Genomic DNA, 21061 nt, shown 5'->3' with positions numbered 1-21061 from the left:
TATCAGTCCAGCTTTCTTCTTTACTTGATTGAAACCACTTTTTAGTAAGTTCTTCAGTGACCACTTAATTGCTAAGACACATGGACATTTTTCAGTTGTTCTTCTCCTGGATTTACATCTGAGGTCCATTTTATAGTTTTGACTAGTGCTTCCTTCTCGGGATGATCTCTCCCATTGTGTTCTGGTATGCTTTTCTCTCCTGGTTTTCTTTAGCTTGTTTCATGCATTTTGATACCTTGGCCAGAAGACACCTAGGACTCTTCCCCCTGGATGGTCACACTCACATTCATACTAAGGTTTCAGCTACTCTTGGTGTGCAGCTTGCCCTCACTTGTGTATCTTGAGGAATGGCCTCTTTCCTGGGCATCAGGTTACTATATTCTGTTGACTCTTGGACACATCTACTGAGATATTTTTTGGACTCAATGTATCCTACGCTGAACTGGAGATAATTTTGCCACCTTTTCTGCCTGTATTCACTACCTTAGATCTGTCTTGAGCAGAAATCTGGACGTAGTCCAGGCCCTTTTCCCCCCTTCACATCTTCCTCACTCTCATTTCATGTCTAGTCCTGCTGGTTTTGCTTCTTATTTCTAGAACTTAATGTGCTTCGCTATAATCACCCAAGAACAAGCCCTTATCCTCTCCACTGTAGATTCTTAGCTGTGGTGCTCTGTCTCTAGTCCTACCACTGATACTCTTCCTTCTGGGACAGAGTGATCTTGCTTGAGTTAAATCCTAACTATGCTGTTACCTCGTGAAAGCCCTGCCCTGGATCTTCATCGCCTACTGGATCAAGTCCAGCTTCCTCAATAGGTCACGCAGATCTCCTTCAGTCTGGCCTTGCTTTCAACTCTTGCCTCTCTCTCTCCTGCTGTCTAGTTGTACTTGGCAGTACTATACTCTTTATAAGTCCCTATGTAAACTGCTGCTTTTCTACTCTGAGCCTTCGTTTATGCTGTTCCCTCTGGTTGGAATGTCATTCTATCCTCTATTTGCTTTAAGACAATTGATATTTAAATCCCCAGCCTCATTCCCTGCTAAGGTACTCCTCAGATATCGTTTGTTCTTATCACATTCTTCTTTTTTTATTTTGCATAATCAAAGTAATTATTTATATTTCCCCACATATTTAATTTTTTTAAAAAAATTTTCACTATTTTTATTTATTTTTTTTAACATGAGGCAGAATAATAACTCTATTAGTATAGGAGCACGGGCTTCCAGGCATTTCCTTTCCACTATTTTTATTTTTTATTTTTTTTAACATGAGGCAGAATAATAACTCTATTAGTATAGGAGCACGGGCTTCCAGGCATTCCCCCCCCCCCCCCCCCCCCCGCACTGTACAGCAAGGGGATCAAGTTATCCTTACATGTATACGTTACAATTACATTTTTTTTTTCCCCACCCTTTGTTCTGTTGCAACATGAGTACCTAGACAAAGTTGTCAATGCTACTCAGCAGGATCTCCTTGTAAATCTATTCTAAGTTGTGTCTGATAAGCCCAAGCTCCTGATCCCTCCCACTCCCTCCCCCTCCCATCAGGCAGCCACAAGTCTTTTCTCCAAGTCCATGATTTTCTTTTCTGAGGAGATGTTCATTTGTGCTGGATATTAGATTCCAGTTCTAAGTGATATCATATGGTATTTGTCTTTGTCTTTCTGGCTCATTTCACTCAGGATGAGATTCTCTAGTTCCATCCATGTTGCTGCAAATGGCATTATGTCATTCTTTTTTATGGCTGAGTAGTATTCCATTGTGTATATATACCACATCTTCCAAATCCAATCATCTGTCGATGGACATTTGGGTTGTTTCCATGTCCTGGCTATTGTGAATAGTGCTGCAATGAACATGCGGGTGCACGTGTCTCTTTTAAGTAGAGTTTTGTCCGGATAGATGCCCAAGAGTGGGATTGCGGGGTCATATGGAAGTTCTATGGATAGATTTCTAAGGTATCTCCAAACTGTTCTCCATAGTGGCTGTACCAGTTTACATTCCCACCAACAGTGCAGGAGGGTTCCCTTTTCTCCACACCCCCTCCAGCACTTGTTGTTTGTGGATTTATTAATGATGGGCATTCTGACTGGTGTGAGGTGATATCTCATGGTAGTTTTGATTGGCATTTCTCTTATAATCAGCGATGTTGAGCATTTTTTCATGTATTTGTTGGCCATCTGTATATCTTCTTTGGAGAAATGTCTGTTCAGGTCTTTTGCCCATTTTTCCATTGATTGATTGGTTTTTTTGCTGTTGGGTTGTATAAGTTGTTTATATATTCTAGAGATTAAGCCCTTGTCCGTTGCATCGTTTGAAACTATTTTCTCCTGTAATAGACCAGTTTACATTCCCACCAACAGTGCAGGAGGGTTCCTTTTTCTCCACAACCCCTCCAGCACTTGTTATTTGTGGATTTATTAATGATGGCCATTCTGACTGGTGCTTATCACATTGTTTCTTAGTTGTCTTGTTCGTGTGTTTGTCTCATCCCACTAATCTGTGGGTTATTTTAGAGGAAAGAGTCTGGTGTTAATCTTAGACTTCCTAGTGCCTACATATTAGGGTTTAATAACTTTTGAATGAATATCTGAAAACATCTAGTTCAAAGTTCTCCTGTTTTAAATGAAAATAATGAGGCCTTTGACAGTCCAGTGATCTTTTTTAAGGTTGCATTACTTGGTAGTGGTAGTTAAGTATCAAGATTAAAACTCTAATTTCTCTACTGTCATTTAAAGGTTATCCCGCCCCTCCACCCCAGCCCCTTCTCCATTCTATGAACTATACGTGAAGATGCCTTCTAAATATAGTACTATAGAAATGTAGGTAAAACAATGTTTTTCCAAAGTACATCTCTAATCAGAATTATTGTTGGGTAAATTACGAATTTGAGATTGAGATTTATCTTTGCATAGGTAATATTACATTTTGACTGGAAAGTAATGTAGGATACATACAAGCACTATTGCGAAGCTGTGTTCATAGATACTTTGAGCACAGCAGCTTGTGTACCCAGTTAGTAGTCGTGGTCTCTGACATTTTGACAATTATTAGCCCAACTCACAAGTGGAAACAATTGCTCAATGGAAAACTTGAATATGTGGCTGTAATGTCTTGCAGCTTATCCTACTTTTGATCTCATCCTTCCTACACATAGTAGTGGGAAGGGAAAAGGGCCAGCCTTTGTCCCCAAGAGCACCTCCTAGAATTCTCACTTATTCTATGTGCAGATACTGGCCCACCCTGGCAATACTCCTTTCCTCTGAACCTTTCTTCCATCCCTTTAAAAAAAAAAAAAAGTCAATCTGCATTTATTGAGCCTATTTTTTTTTTTTTTTTTGCTATTTCTTTGGGCCACTCCCGCGGCATATGGAGGTTCCCAGGCTAGGGGTCAAATCGGAGCTGTAGTCACCGGCCTACGCCAGAGCCACAGCAACACAGGATCCGAGCCGCATCTGCAACCTACACCACAGCTCACGGCAGCGCCGGATCGTTAACCCACTGAGCAAGGGCAGGGACCGAACCCGCAACCTCATGGTTCCTAGTCGGATTCGTTAACTACTGCGCCACGATGGGAACTCCTATTGAGCCTATTTTTAAAAAGACATGAAATGTTGACTCACTAACCTGTTTTTCCTCTCTTTGAAAGAGAGTAAGGTAATTATGGGGCTTAACCTTACAAAAACCATTTTTACCTCTGAATAAATATTAGAATCAGAGATTTTAAATATGTAGAAAAATCAGTTGATTCCTATTAATGTTTTCATTGTGGTTCATGAGCATAAAGAAATAGCTTATGACTTGATTCTTGGTCTTACATAAGACATTGATACAGTCTAGAAAAACAATCCTCTAACTGTAGAAAAACCCTATACCATATAAGTATATAAGGATTATAAGAGATCAGGATAGCTTACTTTTAAAGGACTTAGAACCATACTAGATACTCAAAGGAGTATAAAATACAATTTTGGTTGGAAGAATTTGTCATTGACTCTGAAGGACATTTGACTAGAGCACATAGCAATGGGAGGAAGAATGAAATGGATTTTATAGAAAATAAATGCTATAGCAGCTGAGAGAATAGGTGAAGGTAAGGTAGGGTGACTAGATAAGAATGTATACATGAGATACAATTAACATGAACCCAGAAGGATAGGTGATGTTGAGGTTTTTGGAAGAAGGAAGACTTTCTCAGTGAGGTGAACAGCATCAGCAAATACATGATCTCAGAGTTAAGGAGTGGCTTGTTTGTGTCTAGGCGGTATTCTAGATGGATAGAGCATTTTCAGTGGAGAAGAAAAAAGTTAAGATTGGATAAACTGTAATCAGATTTTGAAAGATCTTGAGTACTGGTTTGTTTTTAATGGAAACCCATTGGAAACCAGCAGAGGCTTTTGAGCAGTAAGCGTCCACATCCGTATTTGATTTAAAAAGAATCTGTCTGGATCTTGTGTGCGGTAGAAGGCGTTCATCCATAGACCAGCATTTCCTCTCTCCCCACGGTGGGTCAGTCCGTCAGCCAGGTACTGTCTTGTTTTCCCTACTTTCCATCCTCACTGCTGTCATCCTAGGATGTTCAGTTCTTCATCATTTCCCTCCTGGATTATTTTGATAATCTCCCAATTGATCTCTTGCCTTCAAATATTCTCTTCTCTGTAGAGTATGTAGAAGTGATGCATAGGATAGATTCGTCTTCAAAGAAAAAGTTACTTTGCAAATACAACCTGGCTCAGAAAAGTCTTACATTTTCTTCATTTTTCATAAGAGGAAGATGAATTATTTTTTATATTTATGTTTATACTGTGAATATTTTAGTAGTAGTCCTTTTTTTCTTCTGTTATTCCTCAGTGTTCCATACAGTTTTTTGAAGTCAATTGTTTTATTTTATTAGGTTCAATTGCATGTGGCATTTCTAACCCCGTTTTTGTTTTGAGTGATTTTTAGACCATTTTATGTACTTGATCATTTGAAGATTTGGTGCGTTTTCTCTAATTGTATTCAAATTTTTAGGCAGAGTTGTATCTGGTAACAGGTGAGTCTCTCTCACAGTAAGGAACGCCTTACTTAAAACTTAAGTGAATTACCGCAAATTTAATAAAAATTTCCTCCTATCCTTCCTTTTTATGAGTGGTACTATATTCATGTATTTGCAAAATTTAGCCCATAAACCAAGTTTAGAATTGACAGTGGAGAAAAACCTTTTAAAAATTACTTGAAATAGTGTTTAGAAAATTTTAGAGTAATAATGCTGTATCGAGTAACGTATTTCCTTCCTCTCATTCAGATCACACTAATCTGGTAAGAAATTTTTCCACAGAATTTCTACTTTTTCCTCATTTTTTTCTGCATTATGCAACAGATGTGCACAAAAGAAAATGTGTCATGCCATATTAATAGATACGACAGTGGTAATCTAGCATTTCACATCCAGCTCCTACATGTGAGAACAACGCTCTGTCTCTGAAAGACTTGAGCAGTTCCAGGTCCTATATAAACACAAACGTATGTATCATTTGGATTTCCTGTTAGATAATCTCATGATTTTAATACATCCTTTGTTATAATCCTACAGGTGACCTGCTCAGATTTCTTTCAGAACCTGTATGTTCCCTAATAGCTTTCCTGCTCTTTTCACCCTCTTTCCTGATGTACTCGCGAGTGAATCTCTACCGTCTTAGCCCCATTCAGCAGAATATAACTTAGTATGGGGCCTTATGTAGAATCGAGGGAAATGAGAAACTTCCAGGACATAATCACTGTGTGAACTCACTGAAAGCATTTCCCCTAACACTTATTATAAGATATGGTATGCTGGAAGATCACTGGACTTGGAGTCAGAAAGCCTGAGTTTGAGTCTTGGTTCTACTGCTTTACTAGCTATGTGACCTTAGGCAAGTTGCATAACCTCTCTGATCTTCGTTTTTCTCATCTTTAAACATGAGAGGTCACATCAGGATTATGGTGAGGGTTAAATGAGATGATATATGTGAGAACACCTTGTAAATTATAAATGCTATCAAATAAAAGTGATAACATAGAAGATGGTCAGTAATAGTTGCTCAGTTGAGTTGAATGGCGGCCTTTTCCCTCTCCAGCTGACCTACATTGGAGTAGGATGGAAACAAGTATATTGAATTTTCTCTAAAGACCATTACGGGTTTGAAGTAGCACCTGTTTGCAACAGTCTCTTGAAGTTGAGACCAGCTGCTCTTGTTTGGTTTGGGGAAAAATCCCAGTTTCATCTAATGCCGAGGACTTGGATCTGTAGAAGCTAGTCTTTCTTATATAGCTAAACAAGGTGAGCTAGACCCCAGACCGTGCCCATGGCCTCCTTCTGGAAGATGAAGAAAAGACATCACTGCAGCTGAAAGATCCGCACCCCTGGATTGACCTCAGAGGAACTGAGTGCAGAGACGAAATTCTTTTTTTTTTTTTTTAATTTATTTTTTGTTTTTGTCTTTTTAGGGCCACACCCACAGCATATGGAGGTTCCCAGGCTAGGGGTCAAATCATAGCTGCAGGTGCCAGCCTACACCACAGCCACAGCAGTGTCAGATCCGAGTCGCGTCTGTGACCCACACCACAGCTCATGGCAACGCCAGAGCCTTAACCCACTGAGCAAGGCCAGGGATCGAACCTGTGTCCTCATGGATGCTAGTCTAATTCGTTCCTGCTGAGCCAAGACAGGAACTCTCAAATTCTTTATAAGTTTTAGTCAGAAGTTGTTTTGTTATTTAATAAAAGTAATAGCATCCTCAAGGATCTTTCTGTTATAATAAGAGGATCCTTTGGTTATCAACCCCAAGGGAAATTTTAAAATTAATTTCATTTTTCCATTAGATAATTATTCGAATTTGTAAGACGGGGATGCAGTGGGGGTTGTTCTTAGGGGAAGGCAGGCGAGGAGTCAACAGAACATCCTGTGTGAGAGCACAGACGAGATCCCAGCAGAACCAACCAACCTCCCTCCCTCCTGTCCTTCACCCGCTCCTCTTCCTCCTCTCGGTGCCTCGCTCCCTCCCTCCCACTCCCAGCCACCTTCCCCTAAGGTCAGCAGTCCCCTCTGGCTTAGGTAACGGCTGCCACCCATGGAATGATTTGCACTGAATTGTTCTTAAATATTTCCCCCTCTGACTCCTTTCTTTCTTCCTTTCCTAGTCATCCTTAAATAACAACCCACACACTTGTTCTGTGGTGATACTTCCTCCCTTAAGGTAACACAATTTGGAAACATTGGGTTTACCACAATTACTATTTAAACTTTGAGGAACTCTAAGCTCAAATGAATACTTAGAAAGTTTTCATTGAAGGTTGAGTGTGTTCTCAACCTTGTACCAGGGACTGAGGAAACGAGAAGGAAGGAAGGAAAGCCACCGTTCTTGGAGCGTTAGTGTGTGCCAGGCCCTTCGCGTACATTATCTCGCTTAATCTTCACAGCGACTCTCTGACATGAGTGTTGTGTCCCCACTGTAAAGAGACAGAGATTTTATGACCTTCTTTAGGTCGCTTATCTGGCAAATGGCAGAGTCAGAATTTCAACCCATGTCTAGCAGTGCTAGCCTGGAAGCCTGTGTGCATTTCATGAAGCTGCAGATAGATGAAAAAACCCTTGGATTTGAAGAATTCATATGCTAGTAGTCAAAAGCTGCCACAGCCCCTGAGAATTGGTATTTTGAGCTGGGTATCTTGATGGTTCAGTTCTGAAGTAAGTGTTCTGGTTACTGTTTAGAAAGAGTTTAGGAAAGGAAGGTAGCGTTCAGGACTAGGTCGCCAAGAAAAGTTTCTTTGGAAATTGGGATTGTTTGGAGAAATAGTAAGATGTCAAAAGATGACATGAAACTAGGTAATAGGATTAGCAATAATTTCAAAAAAATTTCTTTTTGAGAAACTTCAGCTGAATCTCTTATTTTTTATTTAAATGGATATGAAATCCTTAGATATAAATGAATGCTCCAAATGGTATGTTATTTCTTTATCCCTGTACAGAGTAAAAAATAGCAAAGGAGAAAGAAGTATAAATGATAGGAATAAAGATGGCACTTGAGATGTTTAGCAGAATGCCATAATCACACGAGACACTTGGGGTTTTTTCCCCTCAGTGTCAGGCATCAGGCAGTAGGTCCCCTATTTTCCTGCGTGATGTGTTAGGTGCACTTTCTGTAGTAACATCACAGCTCATCGTCTCTCCTAGTAGAATATAAAATAATTTTGCTTACGAAAATGAATATCCTACTTTAAAATACCATGTTAAAGTCAATATTTTTTCTTTAGCTAAGATGATTTTGGACTAGAGCTTTTTAGCATGGGGAAAAAAGGGCACATCATTTCTTTATCTGTTTGAGCTCCAGCTGACCTTGTGTAGGGAGCTGAGGTGCTGTGCATTGGGGGTGTGGAGTGGGAGGATCATCACCTGCAGCCTGTGTGTGATCAGCAGCCGTGAAAGGTTTTTGTATAAAATTTAAATGTTAAATTAATTATTGATGTTACATTTTAAAATGTTATTTATTAATAGGTCAATGTACCTCCACTTTTCAACGAAAATTTTGTGGAGTGTAGAATACCACCCAACACCAGCCAGCCTTTGATGCTGACGGATCCTTGTACTGTTAGCTTATTACTGACCCCAGAGTTTTCCTCCAGGATACTCTTCCATATCTGAAGGGTAAAAATAATTCTTTTCACCTACCTTTCTGAGTGTACTCCTTTATGACCTGATTAAATTTGTAGCTTATTTTTGGTAAAGTTAAATTTAGATAAAACCCACCTGACTTATTTTTTAATATTTATTTTTAACCTAATTTTTTATTTTCTAGAAAGTAGAGGTTGATGTGTACTTTTTAAAAATTATAAATTAAAAAATTATGCCCATTGTGTTTGGTGCCTTAATCTCATCTTACTTCTAATTATTACATAGGAAGTTAAGAGAGACTTAAGGAAGTAAAAGAAGAGAGCTGAATTTTTTAAGCACCTACTATGTAAGAGGTGCTTATTTACATGATCATGACAAGAAGAACATGAAATCAATATTACCTTAAAAAAAAAAAAAAAAAACCCAAACTAGATAGTGGAACTAAGACCTAGAAAGATTAAGAAACTTTTTGAGAGTCTCTAAGCATATACATGGGAGAACTATGATTTTTGTCTCTGGTCTGACACCTGGCTTGAATGCATTTAATCATGAATGGGGTTCAGAAGTGACAGCTCTCTTCAAGTGATGTTAATTCAGCAACACAAAAACTTCATCGCATGTCAAATACTATAGCAGACTTACTGTTCTCGAGAGGTGTATTTTATATAACGGTGCGGTTGATTTATGCTGTAGCAGAGGAATAAGCATGGTGGTAGTAACCAGGTGGCTAACGATTTGATAGAAATTTATTATGTAATTTTGGGCTGGTCACTTAACCACCCTGGTGGTTTTGTCATCTGTGGTGTGAAAGAGTCGGAATGAAGAATCTCTGAATTCTTTTCTTCTGAAAGTCAATGAGGGAGTTCCCGTCGTGGCGCAGTGGTTAACGAATCCGACTAGGAACCATGAGATTGTGGGTTTGGTCCCTGCCCTTGCTCAGTGGGTTAACGATCCGGCGTTGCCGTGAGCTGTGGTGTAGGTTGCAGACGCGGCTCGGATCCCGCATTGCTGTGGCTCTGGCGTAGGCCGGTGGCTACAGCTCCGATTCAACCCCTAGCCTGGGAACCTCCATATGCCGAGGGAGTGGCCCAAGAAATAGCAACAACAACAACAACAACAAAAAAAAAAAAGACAAAAAAAATAAAGTAAAAAAAAAAAAGAGTCAATGAGTTACCTTACAGCAGTAGATGATAATTTCTTGAAACATCCAGTCTGCTGAGACATAAAAATAATACTCTTGTTGAGTACCCGTGTGCCCTATCTACTTTATGTATATGTATAATTAGTCCTGCTGACATTTTTGCAGGATACATAATATCTGTTTTATAGCTAGGGAAACTGGACTTATGGAATTTGCCAGTGGCCTTGCATCTAGTAAACGTTGGAACTAAAAGCTAAACCCATAGCTTTCAGGTGTCAGGGTCAGGGCTTTTTTCACACCATTGCTTAACTAACTAAAGCATCCATGGTTTGCTGTAGGGTCTTGAGGTAAGAAATTTTCCAGCACAGGCAGTTCAGAACGCTGTGGGTTTTCCATGCCTCTAGACTACTTTTATGTCAGTGTCATGGATCAAATCTTGTCATTCTCAACTAGTAAATGAAAGTGTGTTTCAGAGCTTGTGGATATTTCTGTTTAAGGAAACTGAAGCTTAATGCAGAGAATTCGGTAGTAGGAGAAGATCTCAGCCTTCTTCCCATTCTATCAAAGATGTCATAGGAGAAACACTAATTTTTAGAGAGAGAGTCATCTTGGATTATATGATCATTGCATTTCTAACTAGATTTCAGGGACCCATTTTTTAATCTCTGCAGTTATATACTAAATCACTGCCTTTCTATTTTGCCCTCTGTATCTTTGTTATTTTAAAAGCTCTTGTATTTTGAGTCAAGTTGAATGAGGCTCAAGGCCACAGTGAGGGGAAGGACCTTTAAGCCTTGGAATTTAGGAAAGACAGAGAGGCATTCTTTGGGGTTGGAAATAATACATAATCAAGCAGATGCTAATGAAAAAATGAAACGCAGAGAATGAGAAAAGAGGCGAGGGTGCCTGTTTGAAAGTTTTATGGAGGAGAGTACATTGCCCCTTTATTACAATAATGTTTCTGCACTATAATAAGGTCTTTCATTGCAAGTTCAGCCTTTTTCATTCATTTGTTTTGTACTCTGCTTCCTGTTACTAATTGTCAGCACAATGGTCTTCCAACTATGAAGTCTCAGTGTCCTTTTGGACCAATTTGTCATTGTCTTTCTCCCTCACCCCCAACCCGTGCACTATTACTATGGTTGCATTTTTAGACATTTTTAATGTTTTAAAATGGCAGTGCTTTTGAAACATGCCAGAATAGTTCATGCTAATTGAATCATCCATCCAGCAACAGATACTGCTTCCAAAACACACTGACAAAGTTTCTCTATAGAACATTCTTATAAAGTAATTAAAATTTACAATATTTCCTTTATAGCATTATTTCATATGCATTGTTTTGTTTGAACTTCACAGTTGTCCTGTGGAAATAGAACATTTTATTAAAATGTTTTTGTTATACTATTATTTACAGATCCACTGTTTACCTCAGAAATTCTTTGGGATTTCTGTGCCTTTAGGAAGTTACATTTCTGTTGTTTTCCTGCCAGATGACTTTTTATTCTTATAACTAGATTATTTTACCATGACTAAGGAATCAACAAAGTTGGCTTAGATTGATAAACCTGAACAAGTTCCAATATCAGATTCCTGCAGCTCCAGTTATATATTAATGTTCGGTTTTTAGCATTTTGGTCAATAAATATTCCAAATGTGCTCTCAGCTTTGTACCAGTAATCTAATATTGACAGAAAGACGTTTTTCAAATATAAGTTTGGTCAGTTTTCTCAGGAAAATTATTTCATTACTCTGCATGTCATCTGTTCTGTCACTTTAATGTTGTAGAAACTCAAGAGTGATGTATGTAAATAAAGCTTGTTATAAAGAAATAAAACTTAACTTCCTCTTTTCTAAGCAGCTAACATTCCCAAAACAGTATGTGGCATACTAAGAAAATCCAAGACTTTTAGAGCTAGAAAAACTGGATTAGAGTCTCACTTTTATAACCTTAATGACTTGATGCTTTTTGGACAAGTGACTTAAAAATCAGACAGTTGTTATTTTCTTATTTGTGAAATGGAAATAATGAAAATACTTTAGAACTTTATTGGGAGGATTAAGTGAGCAATAATGCATAAAAAACTTGAATATTGTGGTTAAGTTGATAATAATATGCCAAAGTTATTACTGAAAAATATCTTTCCATTTCTTTGACTCCTCTTTAATTTCCTTGATTAATGTTTTACAGTTCTCAGCATCTAAGTCTTTCACCTTCTTGGTCAGGTTTATTCCTAGGAATTGAATTTTTGGGGGTGTGATTTTAAAAGTTACGGTAAAATTTTGGAAAAAATGTAAAATGGAAGGCATAGTTTCTCTGTTGTCCTAAATTGGCAATGATGCTGATTTTTTTCTATTCTTCTAGAGATGAATGAACTGGTGATTCCACTGTATGTTGTTCGTTTAGCTTGCAGGACATCAGTTAAACCAGATTATAAATAGTTTTTGAACTGTTGTAAAGAACCAAAGACCTCTTTATGGCCGTAGTTGAAAATTTGTAGATAAGCGTTTGAGTAAAACTGATCAGGCTAATTGTAGGTAGGACAGCTTGGACAGGGAGAGAAGGCTGGAGAAAGGGACACCGTCTGGGAGACCATTTCAGGGACCCACATTGTGGTAATGAACCCTCTGATTGTGAGCCATGAAAAGAGGCAGCATTTCAAAGGGTATTACCAAAGAACGGTTGCAGTGATTGTTGCAGGTTTATCCAGGGATTGGGGAAAAAAAAAAAAAATCAAAGACAACTGAAGGCGTGTTTCTTGGATGATTAGAAAAATGACTCAAATAAAATGACTAGAAATACTGGGATGATGTGGTAATTCTCAGTTTGAAAAATTAAAAAAAAAAAAAACCCATCCTTTTAGATATGTTGAGAATGAGGTAATAGCAGATGCTCAAAAGACAGAGGCCAGTTTGGCCATAGGGAAATGGAGCTTGATGGAAAGGCTGGCACTGGTGGTGCAGGTTTGAGACTCATCCAACATCAGGTGCCAGTTGAGGCAAAGCCACAAGAAAGACTGCCTAGAATTACATCCAGGGTCCTTCTTCCCAGGTCGTTGAAGGTCTTTGTGATCTCATCTCCTACCATACCCCGGAACTTGCTCTCTGCTGGGGTACCTGCGACACCTAGGATGCTTTCCTTGTGGTGGAGTGAATGGATTCTTAAAGGTTGATATGTTGAATCTTTAATTAGACACTATGCTTTTTTGCCCCCTGGATTGTGAAATCTTTAACTAAAAGAGATACTAGTTCCCCTCTTTCACAGAATATCTGAAATAGTATTGTACCTGAGGCCTTAAAAAAAATAAACTCTTTGTGGTCATTATAACTCACATCATTATTTCATTGTACGATTAAGTGGAATCTGTTACGCCTTTGTTTTTCACATTGGATGTTAGAATTATTTTTAAAAGAATGTAGTTAGCATTTAAAGGGTTAAAGAGTCTGAAATAAAATCTAACCTGTATGTAAAGTCTGAACAGATGATATCCCAAAACTTCTTTTTGGTAAGTATTTTTTTGATCTGGTCCCTCTGTTTGGCTTTCAGGTCTATAGAGTAATTACAGCTTTGACTAAACCTGGTCATCTGTGGTTTGGAGTGATCTAAAATAATTAATTAGAATGTTTGAAATTCAGCTTGTAGTTTAACTTGCTCACATGAGTTTAGCTAGTATAACTATCTCATTTAAATACTGATGTAATAAAAACATTCTTAAAATGTTTCGTGGGTTAGGATGTAATAGAATTTAGTCCCTTGGCATCTTATCTAAGAGAGCTTGCCTTATTCCTGTGTATTAAATGGTTCCAGAAGTCATGGATAATGATTTGGTTAATAGCTTTTTAGAATCTTACCTGAAATTGCTGCGTTTTAAAAAATTTTTTTGAAATTGGTCTACTTTGAATTAGGAATCTTTACGTAACTAAAAGGAAAATACTTTTCTAAGAAGTATTGGTTAATCTGTTTATTACCCTATTTCTTTTTAAGAATTCCCGTTAAGAATGAGAGTTTTCAGCCATGCACAATGTTCTGAAAACTTTCATGGCATATTTTTCTTCATCTTAGGCAGAACTGTAGGATGTGTTCGTGTTTCCATTTTACGGCCAACGTAAATGAAGCCAAAGTGTTGCTGTTTACTGGCTCACTTGTTTTAATATGATCAAGTTGCAGCTGTTTTGGAGCTCTCTTGTGGCACAGAGGGTTAAGGATCTAGTGGTGGTACTGCAGTGGCTCTGGGTGACTGTGGCCTGAGTACGATCCCTGGCCCAGGAACTTCCATATGCCATGGGCGCGGCCAAAACATAAAATGACCAAAAAAAGAGAATTTTCCGTTCTTTTCAGTTTGGATTCAGCTCTTTACATTTGTTTATGTACAGTAGTAAACCCTGAGGTGTTGCGGTAAAATATTCTCTCTCCTAATGTTGACTCACCTGTCACCTCACTGTCCTGGACTGGCTTTTGGTAGCCACTTCTCTCCCCCATTGTTTCAATCTAATGAGTATTATTTAGAAGTCTGACTGATTTGTAGAGTATTTCACACTGAAACCTATAAACATATAGGTTTATTTCTATTTTATTGTTCATAATTGCATGTAACATTTTTATTAAACTAGAGGTTTTGGAAAGACCTGATTAAAGCTTTTATACTGTTACTGAAATTTCTGCTTTATAGTTGCACACATGGTGATTAAAAATAGAGCTTGGTATGTGCTGTAAGCTGTTAGTTTTTTACTCATTTTTCTTACTATACCCAGAGTCTCGCACAGTGCCTGGCTCATAATCTCATATATGTTGCTGAGTCCATGAATACTTAGCATATTTAGTCAAAACAACCACGCTGTGCATAACTACTTACGTCATTATATTTTAATATTTTTCCAACACCTTGCTATATAAATATTTTATTCTTTTCTAAATAATAAAGCAGACTTTTCAGTAGTCTGCTTAGGAACAGTAATTAACCACTTTTATTATCCTTATTGTAAATTGCAGCAATTGATAATCACTTAGAATCTCGCACATAGTATTTGAAATAGCTTTTACTGTTACAGCATTAAGTTCTTTGGATTATAGACTATTAAATTCTTTAGATTATAGATTATAAACTTCATTTAGGTGTAGTGTTGAAAGTATACTTCCTTTGAAGTTTAATTCCTGAGAGTGCTTTTGAAGATGGGAGACCTAGAGGCTTAGAGATAGAATCTCCTTTGCTTAGGATAACGGAGCTGATAGTGTGTGATGGAGGCTGGATTTGAGGCTGGTATTCTAATTTTAAAGTCTCTTATCTTGATGACCTTGACATCACCGCAATGGGAAGATGCGGTAAAACTGAAGTCAGTGAACCTTCTTTCTTTCTTTTTTCTTCCTGTCTCCTTCTCTAACATGGTTCACTCATGAGCATTTTTGTCAGGACGGCTCCTCTGTTTAAGTGTCTGTTCTCCATTCTTGTTACATTAAAAGCCAGTTGGTTAATGACTCAGTCATCAGGTATTTACCTCGTACCCATATGTGCTGTCGCTGTTGTAGGTGCCATGAGGAAGAGTTGTGCACATAATTCCAAACTTTTCAATAATTTATCGAGCTAGGACCTCAAATTAACATACAGCAAACATCTGCAAGGCAGTATAGTGAAGTACTGGCTAGAAACTTGATAGGAATTTTATGAAGAAGGCAGTAGGAAGGAATGACGGGCCTGAGAGACAGTGGGACTGAGTCTCCCTTACAGGCAGAGTAAGTTGGGGAAAACCATGTGGTTCTTTATTGATAGAAATTGATATAATATCTTTGATATTTTAAAACTTTCATATTTTAAACAAATATGAATTGGCATATTCGATTTTTTTGGAAGTTATTTTGTATGGTGGTAAAATATATATAACATAAAATTTGTCATTTTAACCGTTTTAAGTTGTAACATTTAGTGGCATTAATTATATTCACAAAGCACAGTTGTCACCATTATTTATTCCCAAAGCTTCTCTTCACCCCAAACGGACCCTCTGTAACCAGCAGTCACTCCCTACTCTCCCCTCCCCCAGTCCCTGGTAACCTTGAATCTACCGGCTGTGAATGTGCCTGTTGTAGATATTTCATGTAAGTGGAGCCATTCGATGGTTATCCTTTTGTGTCCGGCTCGGCGTAATGTCTGCCAGGATTATCTGTGGTATAGTGTGTATCAGACCTCCATTTCTTTTTAGGGCTAAACAATGTTCCACTGTATTGTATATTATATGTAGTTAATATAAATTATATATTAAGTATATAATATAATCTATAACAATATTAATATATTATCTCTATATTAATATGTATTATATATTATATGTAAAAATATTTATACAATCTATAATCCACTCCATTTTATATTATAAACATTATAAACATTTTATTCATTTTAATTTTATTGCAGTATAGTTGATTTACTACGTTGTATTAGTTTCAGGTGTACAGCGTAGTGAATCAGTTATACATGATAAATATATCCATTTTTTTCTCCCATATAGGTTATTACAAACCATTGAGTAGATTTTCCTGTGCTATATAGCAGGTTCTCATTAATCATTATATTTGATTTTTTTAACATTCATGTTTCAAAAAGTATATAATGTTGATGTTAAGTATTTAATTATGAAACAGATTTTACTGTTGGTCAGATCTACTACCTTTTCATTATTTTACACACCACCAGGTTCTCACTTCCTTTCTTACCCATTTTAAGTTCCCTAGTTGATTATCTAAACCATTCCCTTGTCTTGCATCCTGTATTCTGTTTCACTTTCTTGCTTTGGCAAACTTAGTTAAAGCAAAGCTTTGCTCAAATCCAGTCCTCTGTGTTCCTGTGTGCACCCATGCAGCTGAACATGTCTGGGGAAAAATACGCAACTACGATCCCTGGTGTTACTTTAAATTTTGATCACCTAATTCCAGGGGACCCTTAATGCTGCTTAGCAGACATGGATATTTCTCTGTTCTGTTTACTCTTTGAAGGCTGTTAGATATTTTCTCTCTTCTCAAAGCCCCAGTGCACCCTTGTCCCACCTTATTCTTAAGGGTGACTTTACATCCTCATTCAGTGGAAAAAATAAAAGTGATGAGCAAATAATTTCTGCCAGCTCCAACTTGCACCTGTACCCCACCTCTGTTTAGGCTCTTTTACCTAATCTTCTCTCCTGTTCCAACACTAAGCTGTTTGTACTCCTGACCACAGCCAGCCCTCTGCTTGTCCAGTAAATCCCATCCCTTTTTGACTCTTTAAGGAAGTTGCTCCAGAAATTTTCTGCTCTTTCGTGTATTATCAAAATTATGTTCTTATTGGATTAGTACTGTCAAAATTCACTCACTTGGAGTTCCCGTCGTGGCGCAGTGGTTAACGAATCCGACTAGGAACCATGAGGTTGCGGGTTCGATCCCTGCCCTTGCTCAGTGGGTTAACGATCCGGCGTTGCCGTGAGCTGTGGTGTAGGTTGCAGACGCGGCTCAGATCCCGCGTTGCTGTGGCCCTGGCATAGGCCGGTGGCTACAGCTCCGATTCGACCCCTAGCCTGGGAACCTCCATATGCCGCGGGAGCGGCCCAAGAAATAGCAACAACAACAACAACAATAACAAAAAAAAGACAAAAAAAATTCACTCACTTGGATGATAATATTGTCTGCTATGTGTTGGGCACAGCTCTGGGTGCTAAGAATATATCAGTAGAGCTTGCATTATAGTTGAAGCAACAGACGGTCAATAAGAAAATGATGAAGTTAGTCACCTCATATGAACAAAGATGGTGACATTGCTGCGGAAAGTAAAAAGCAGAGCAGGTGAGAAGAGTTGGGCATAGGATGCGGATTAGTGTTAAGAAGCGTGGTCAAAGCAGGCTTGAACGTGAAGGTTAGACTTGATGTAGGGCTTGAAGGAGGGGAGGGGTTAGCCGTGGGGATGTGTGAGAGGAGGAACACCAGGCAGAGGGCACAGCTAGAGGCGAGGCCCTGAAGAGAACAAGTGCAGCGCCTTGGTGAGGAGGCGGAAGGAAGGCCCGGGAGCTGGCGGAGTGGCCCTGAAGAGCTGCTGGAGGAGGTCAGACGCTGAAGTGGGGCGGATGGGAGGCCAAGATCGCATAGGATCGCCTGTCTTCCATTCGCAGTGAGTTGAAAACATGGCAGAATTTTCTGTAGTTATTCATTTTAAGAAGGTCGCTGGCTGTGTTTTGAGAACAAACTTCAGTGAAGGGCAGGGGACAGCTGTTGTAAGGTTTTTGGAGTATTCACGTGAGAGATAACGATGGTTTGTCCCAAGGTAGTGGGGGAGGTGAGAAGTGATACTAATATATTTTGAAAGCAGAGGCAACAGGCTTTCCAGAACGAGATGTGAGAGAAGAGGTGATGAAAAGATGATTCCACGGTTTTGGATTTGAGCAGTCGTTGCCGAGGTGGAGAAAGCCGTAGCAGAGGTTAGCCAGGGAACCAAGGCTGGGAGAAGTCCGGAGTTCCGTGTCCGATGGGTTCACATGTCTCTTAGAAGACACTGTCTGTATTTAACTAACCTATCTGGCCTGTCTACCTCTCTCTCTTCACGCTCTTTGGCCACACCCACGGCATGTGGAAGTTCCCGGGCCAGAGATCAAACCCCCGCCACGCTGGTTCCTTACCCCACTTACCACAAGGCAACTTCCTCCACACCTTTTAAGGAGGAAGATCCGGCTTTGTGACGCCTGGGGAGGTTTAGACACTGGACAGTGAGAGACTGAGGTGGGATCGCATCAATGGAGGATCTAAGTAATGGCAAATAGTACCAGAATCAGAAAAGAAGGTCACCCCATGTTTTTACTCCAGATGATGGAAAAAAGAGGAAAGCCAGGAGGAGAAACAGATTTAAGGGGAAAGATGGTAGGTTTGGTTTGAGGTGTGGTACCAGTTAATTCATCCAGGTAGAAATACCCACTATATAGTTAGACATGTGTATCATAAAACAGAGATCCAATAAGGAAAGAAATTCAGATTTTGATATAGGCAAACTGAGGGATGATGGCTAAGACCTTAAAAGCTTGTTAGAAAAGAGAAAAAGAAGTAAACAGAGACCCTTGGTGAATCATCTCTTTAAGTGTAAAGAGTCAATGAACAATTAGTCCGAAGTGATTAATGACTTGGTCCTGTAAAGACCTACATAGTTGATAGTTGCTAATGATGAAGCTAAGGCAAAACAAGCGAGCACTGAGAAAACACTGTTGCATTTGTCCCCTAGAGATAGATTAATTTCTCTCCAAAGAGCGGTGTCAGTAGACAGCCAGATCCTATTTTCTCTTGTTGTTCAATACCATGTATCCTCTGAAGTGTAGCTCAGGTAGGCGTTCACCTGCTGATAGCAGCTGAAATTTACTGAGAACTTACTTTGTGGCACATACTATACTAAGTGTTCCATTAATTTATTAATCCCCACACCAGTTTTGTGATGTCGGTACTCTTATTGTTTCCCATTTAAATCTTGCTGACTAAAGATTAATTAACTTGTCCAAGGTCACATAGTTAATGATTTGGGGGGGGGGGTAGTGAATCCAGGCATAGTAGTGTTAGAATCCATGTGTGTAGCCACTCCGTTTTGCTCCTTTTTTTTTTTTAAAGCTCTTCCTAGATAGTCCCCGACAGAATTTACCCTTTCTGACTGGCTCTAGATGCTATGATTACTAAGAGTTTTAGGGGTACGTATTGTCAAAGGCTTATAATCTAGGTAGGGACAAGGATACTTAAAATAATGAATAATAATATAAGCTACTCTATGCTAAGTGAAAAATGAGAGGTACAGTAATAAATAATCAGATAGTGAATGGGAAGTTTAGTGAGAATGTAATGAGAATGTGGGAAGGGGAATAATAAGTCTAGGCACTGGGTTGTTTTAAAAGACGTCATGAAAAGAGCAGAATTTGATCTAGACGTTAAGGGACCCCCCCCCTCTTTTTTCTTGGTCTTTTTAGGGCTGCACCCATGGCATATGGAGGTTCCCAGGCCAGAGGTTGAATCAGGAGCTGTAGCTGTCAAGCCTACGCCACAGCCACAGCCACACTGGGTCTGAGTCACAACTGTGACCTACACCAGCTCACAGCAATGCCTGGTGCTGTAACCCACTGAGCTAGGTGAGGGATCGAACCTGTGTCCTCATGGATGCTAGACAGATTTGTTTCTCCTGAGCCACGACAGGAACTGTCAGAGACATATATTCTTTTGACTGTTGGTGATTGCATATGGTTTGGGGTAAAATAAATGGGAAAGAGTCCAAATAATAGTATCAGCTGGAGCAGAGCTATAGGTAAAGGAAAGAGCAAGAGGTATCTGGGGTGGGTTCAGTGGTCCAGTTTGGCTGGTTAGTGACCAGAGTGGGTGATTGATTGGAAAAGAATACTGAAGCCAGGTTGTGCACAGCCTTTGGTGGCCACGCATGGAAGGCGGTGAGGTTGCAGTGGCTTCGTTCAGAACTCTGTAATTCTCAACTGAACTGAGAATTATACCACTTGATTTCAATATAAATATTCAAAGAAACATTTTTATTTTATTTCTAGAATGCCAGTTAATGAAAACAGAACGACCAAAGCCAAACACATTTATTATCAGATGTCTTCAGTGGACCACTGTTATAGAGAGAACATTTCATGTAGATACTCCAGAGGAAAGGTAAGAAACTCATTTTTTTTTCCATTTTATGAAAAAGGAACAGTCAATCTAAAGATGGATGTGTATCCAAGTTGACCATTTGTAAGTATCTGTAAATACATTTATAAAATGCTATATCCCATAATAATTCTGTTTCTGGTATAATAAATAAATGACAGGCTTACACAGTACTTAATCAGAAAAACCTCTGGAAGTGCTATAAGAGAGACTTACTTTTTTAAACAGAAAACAGGATATTTCAAGTTAAAATATAAATTAAAGAGGACGTTTTAATCACCAGACTACCTTTTAAAAACTATGTAATTGTGTTCATATTTGGCATTTTAATGCAAGTGACTACAGAAGGTTTCACATAGCATGCCGTTATGCAAATAGCTTCCTGGAGTGTCATGCTGTGAAGGACTCTGAGACTGGGTCTAATAAGCTCGTTGAGGGGAAAAAAAAACACACATCACGCTTGCCTGGCATTACCTGTTACCATTGCTAAAGATGGAGGTGGCAGCATATTAATAACTAGCACACCAACCTCATCAGGGTCATATGTCATCTTCCTGATGTACTCTGTTTCTGCATCCTCTTTCCCATCCTTGAATTCTGTCTCAATATCCTCTTACCTAGTGGTTCTGGTACTGAGTTAGGGCCA

General features: G+C 38.9%; 1 protein-coding gene across 6 annotated transcripts in view; it reads left to right on the top strand.

Annotated features, from left to right (window-relative positions):
- AKT3 (AKT serine/threonine kinase 3) overlaps window positions 1-21061 on the top strand; it is a 305530-nt gene that overhangs the window by 137693 nt on the left and 146776 nt on the right. For all 6 annotated transcript variants that reach the window (XR_007131198.1, XM_047754920.1, XM_047754918.1 and 3 more), the window contains exon 4: window positions 20307-20418. Coding sequence is in view for 5 of the 6 variants with exons in the window: in XM_047754920.1 (XP_047610876.1) it covers window positions 20307-20418 (112 nt within the window). In the remaining variant the exon portion in view is untranslated. The remainder of the gene's footprint in view (window positions 1-20306; window positions 20419-21061) is intronic.

The sequence above is a fragment of the Phacochoerus africanus genome, chromosome 12 (genome assembly GCF_016906955.1).
Source record: "Phacochoerus africanus isolate WHEZ1 chromosome 12, ROS_Pafr_v1, whole genome shotgun sequence".
In the NCBI taxonomy this organism is placed as follows: Eukaryota; Metazoa; Chordata; class Mammalia; order Artiodactyla; family Suidae; genus Phacochoerus; species Phacochoerus africanus.
The sequence above is the reverse complement of the archived record's forward strand: the minus strand, read 5'-3'. Positions and strand labels throughout refer to the sequence as shown.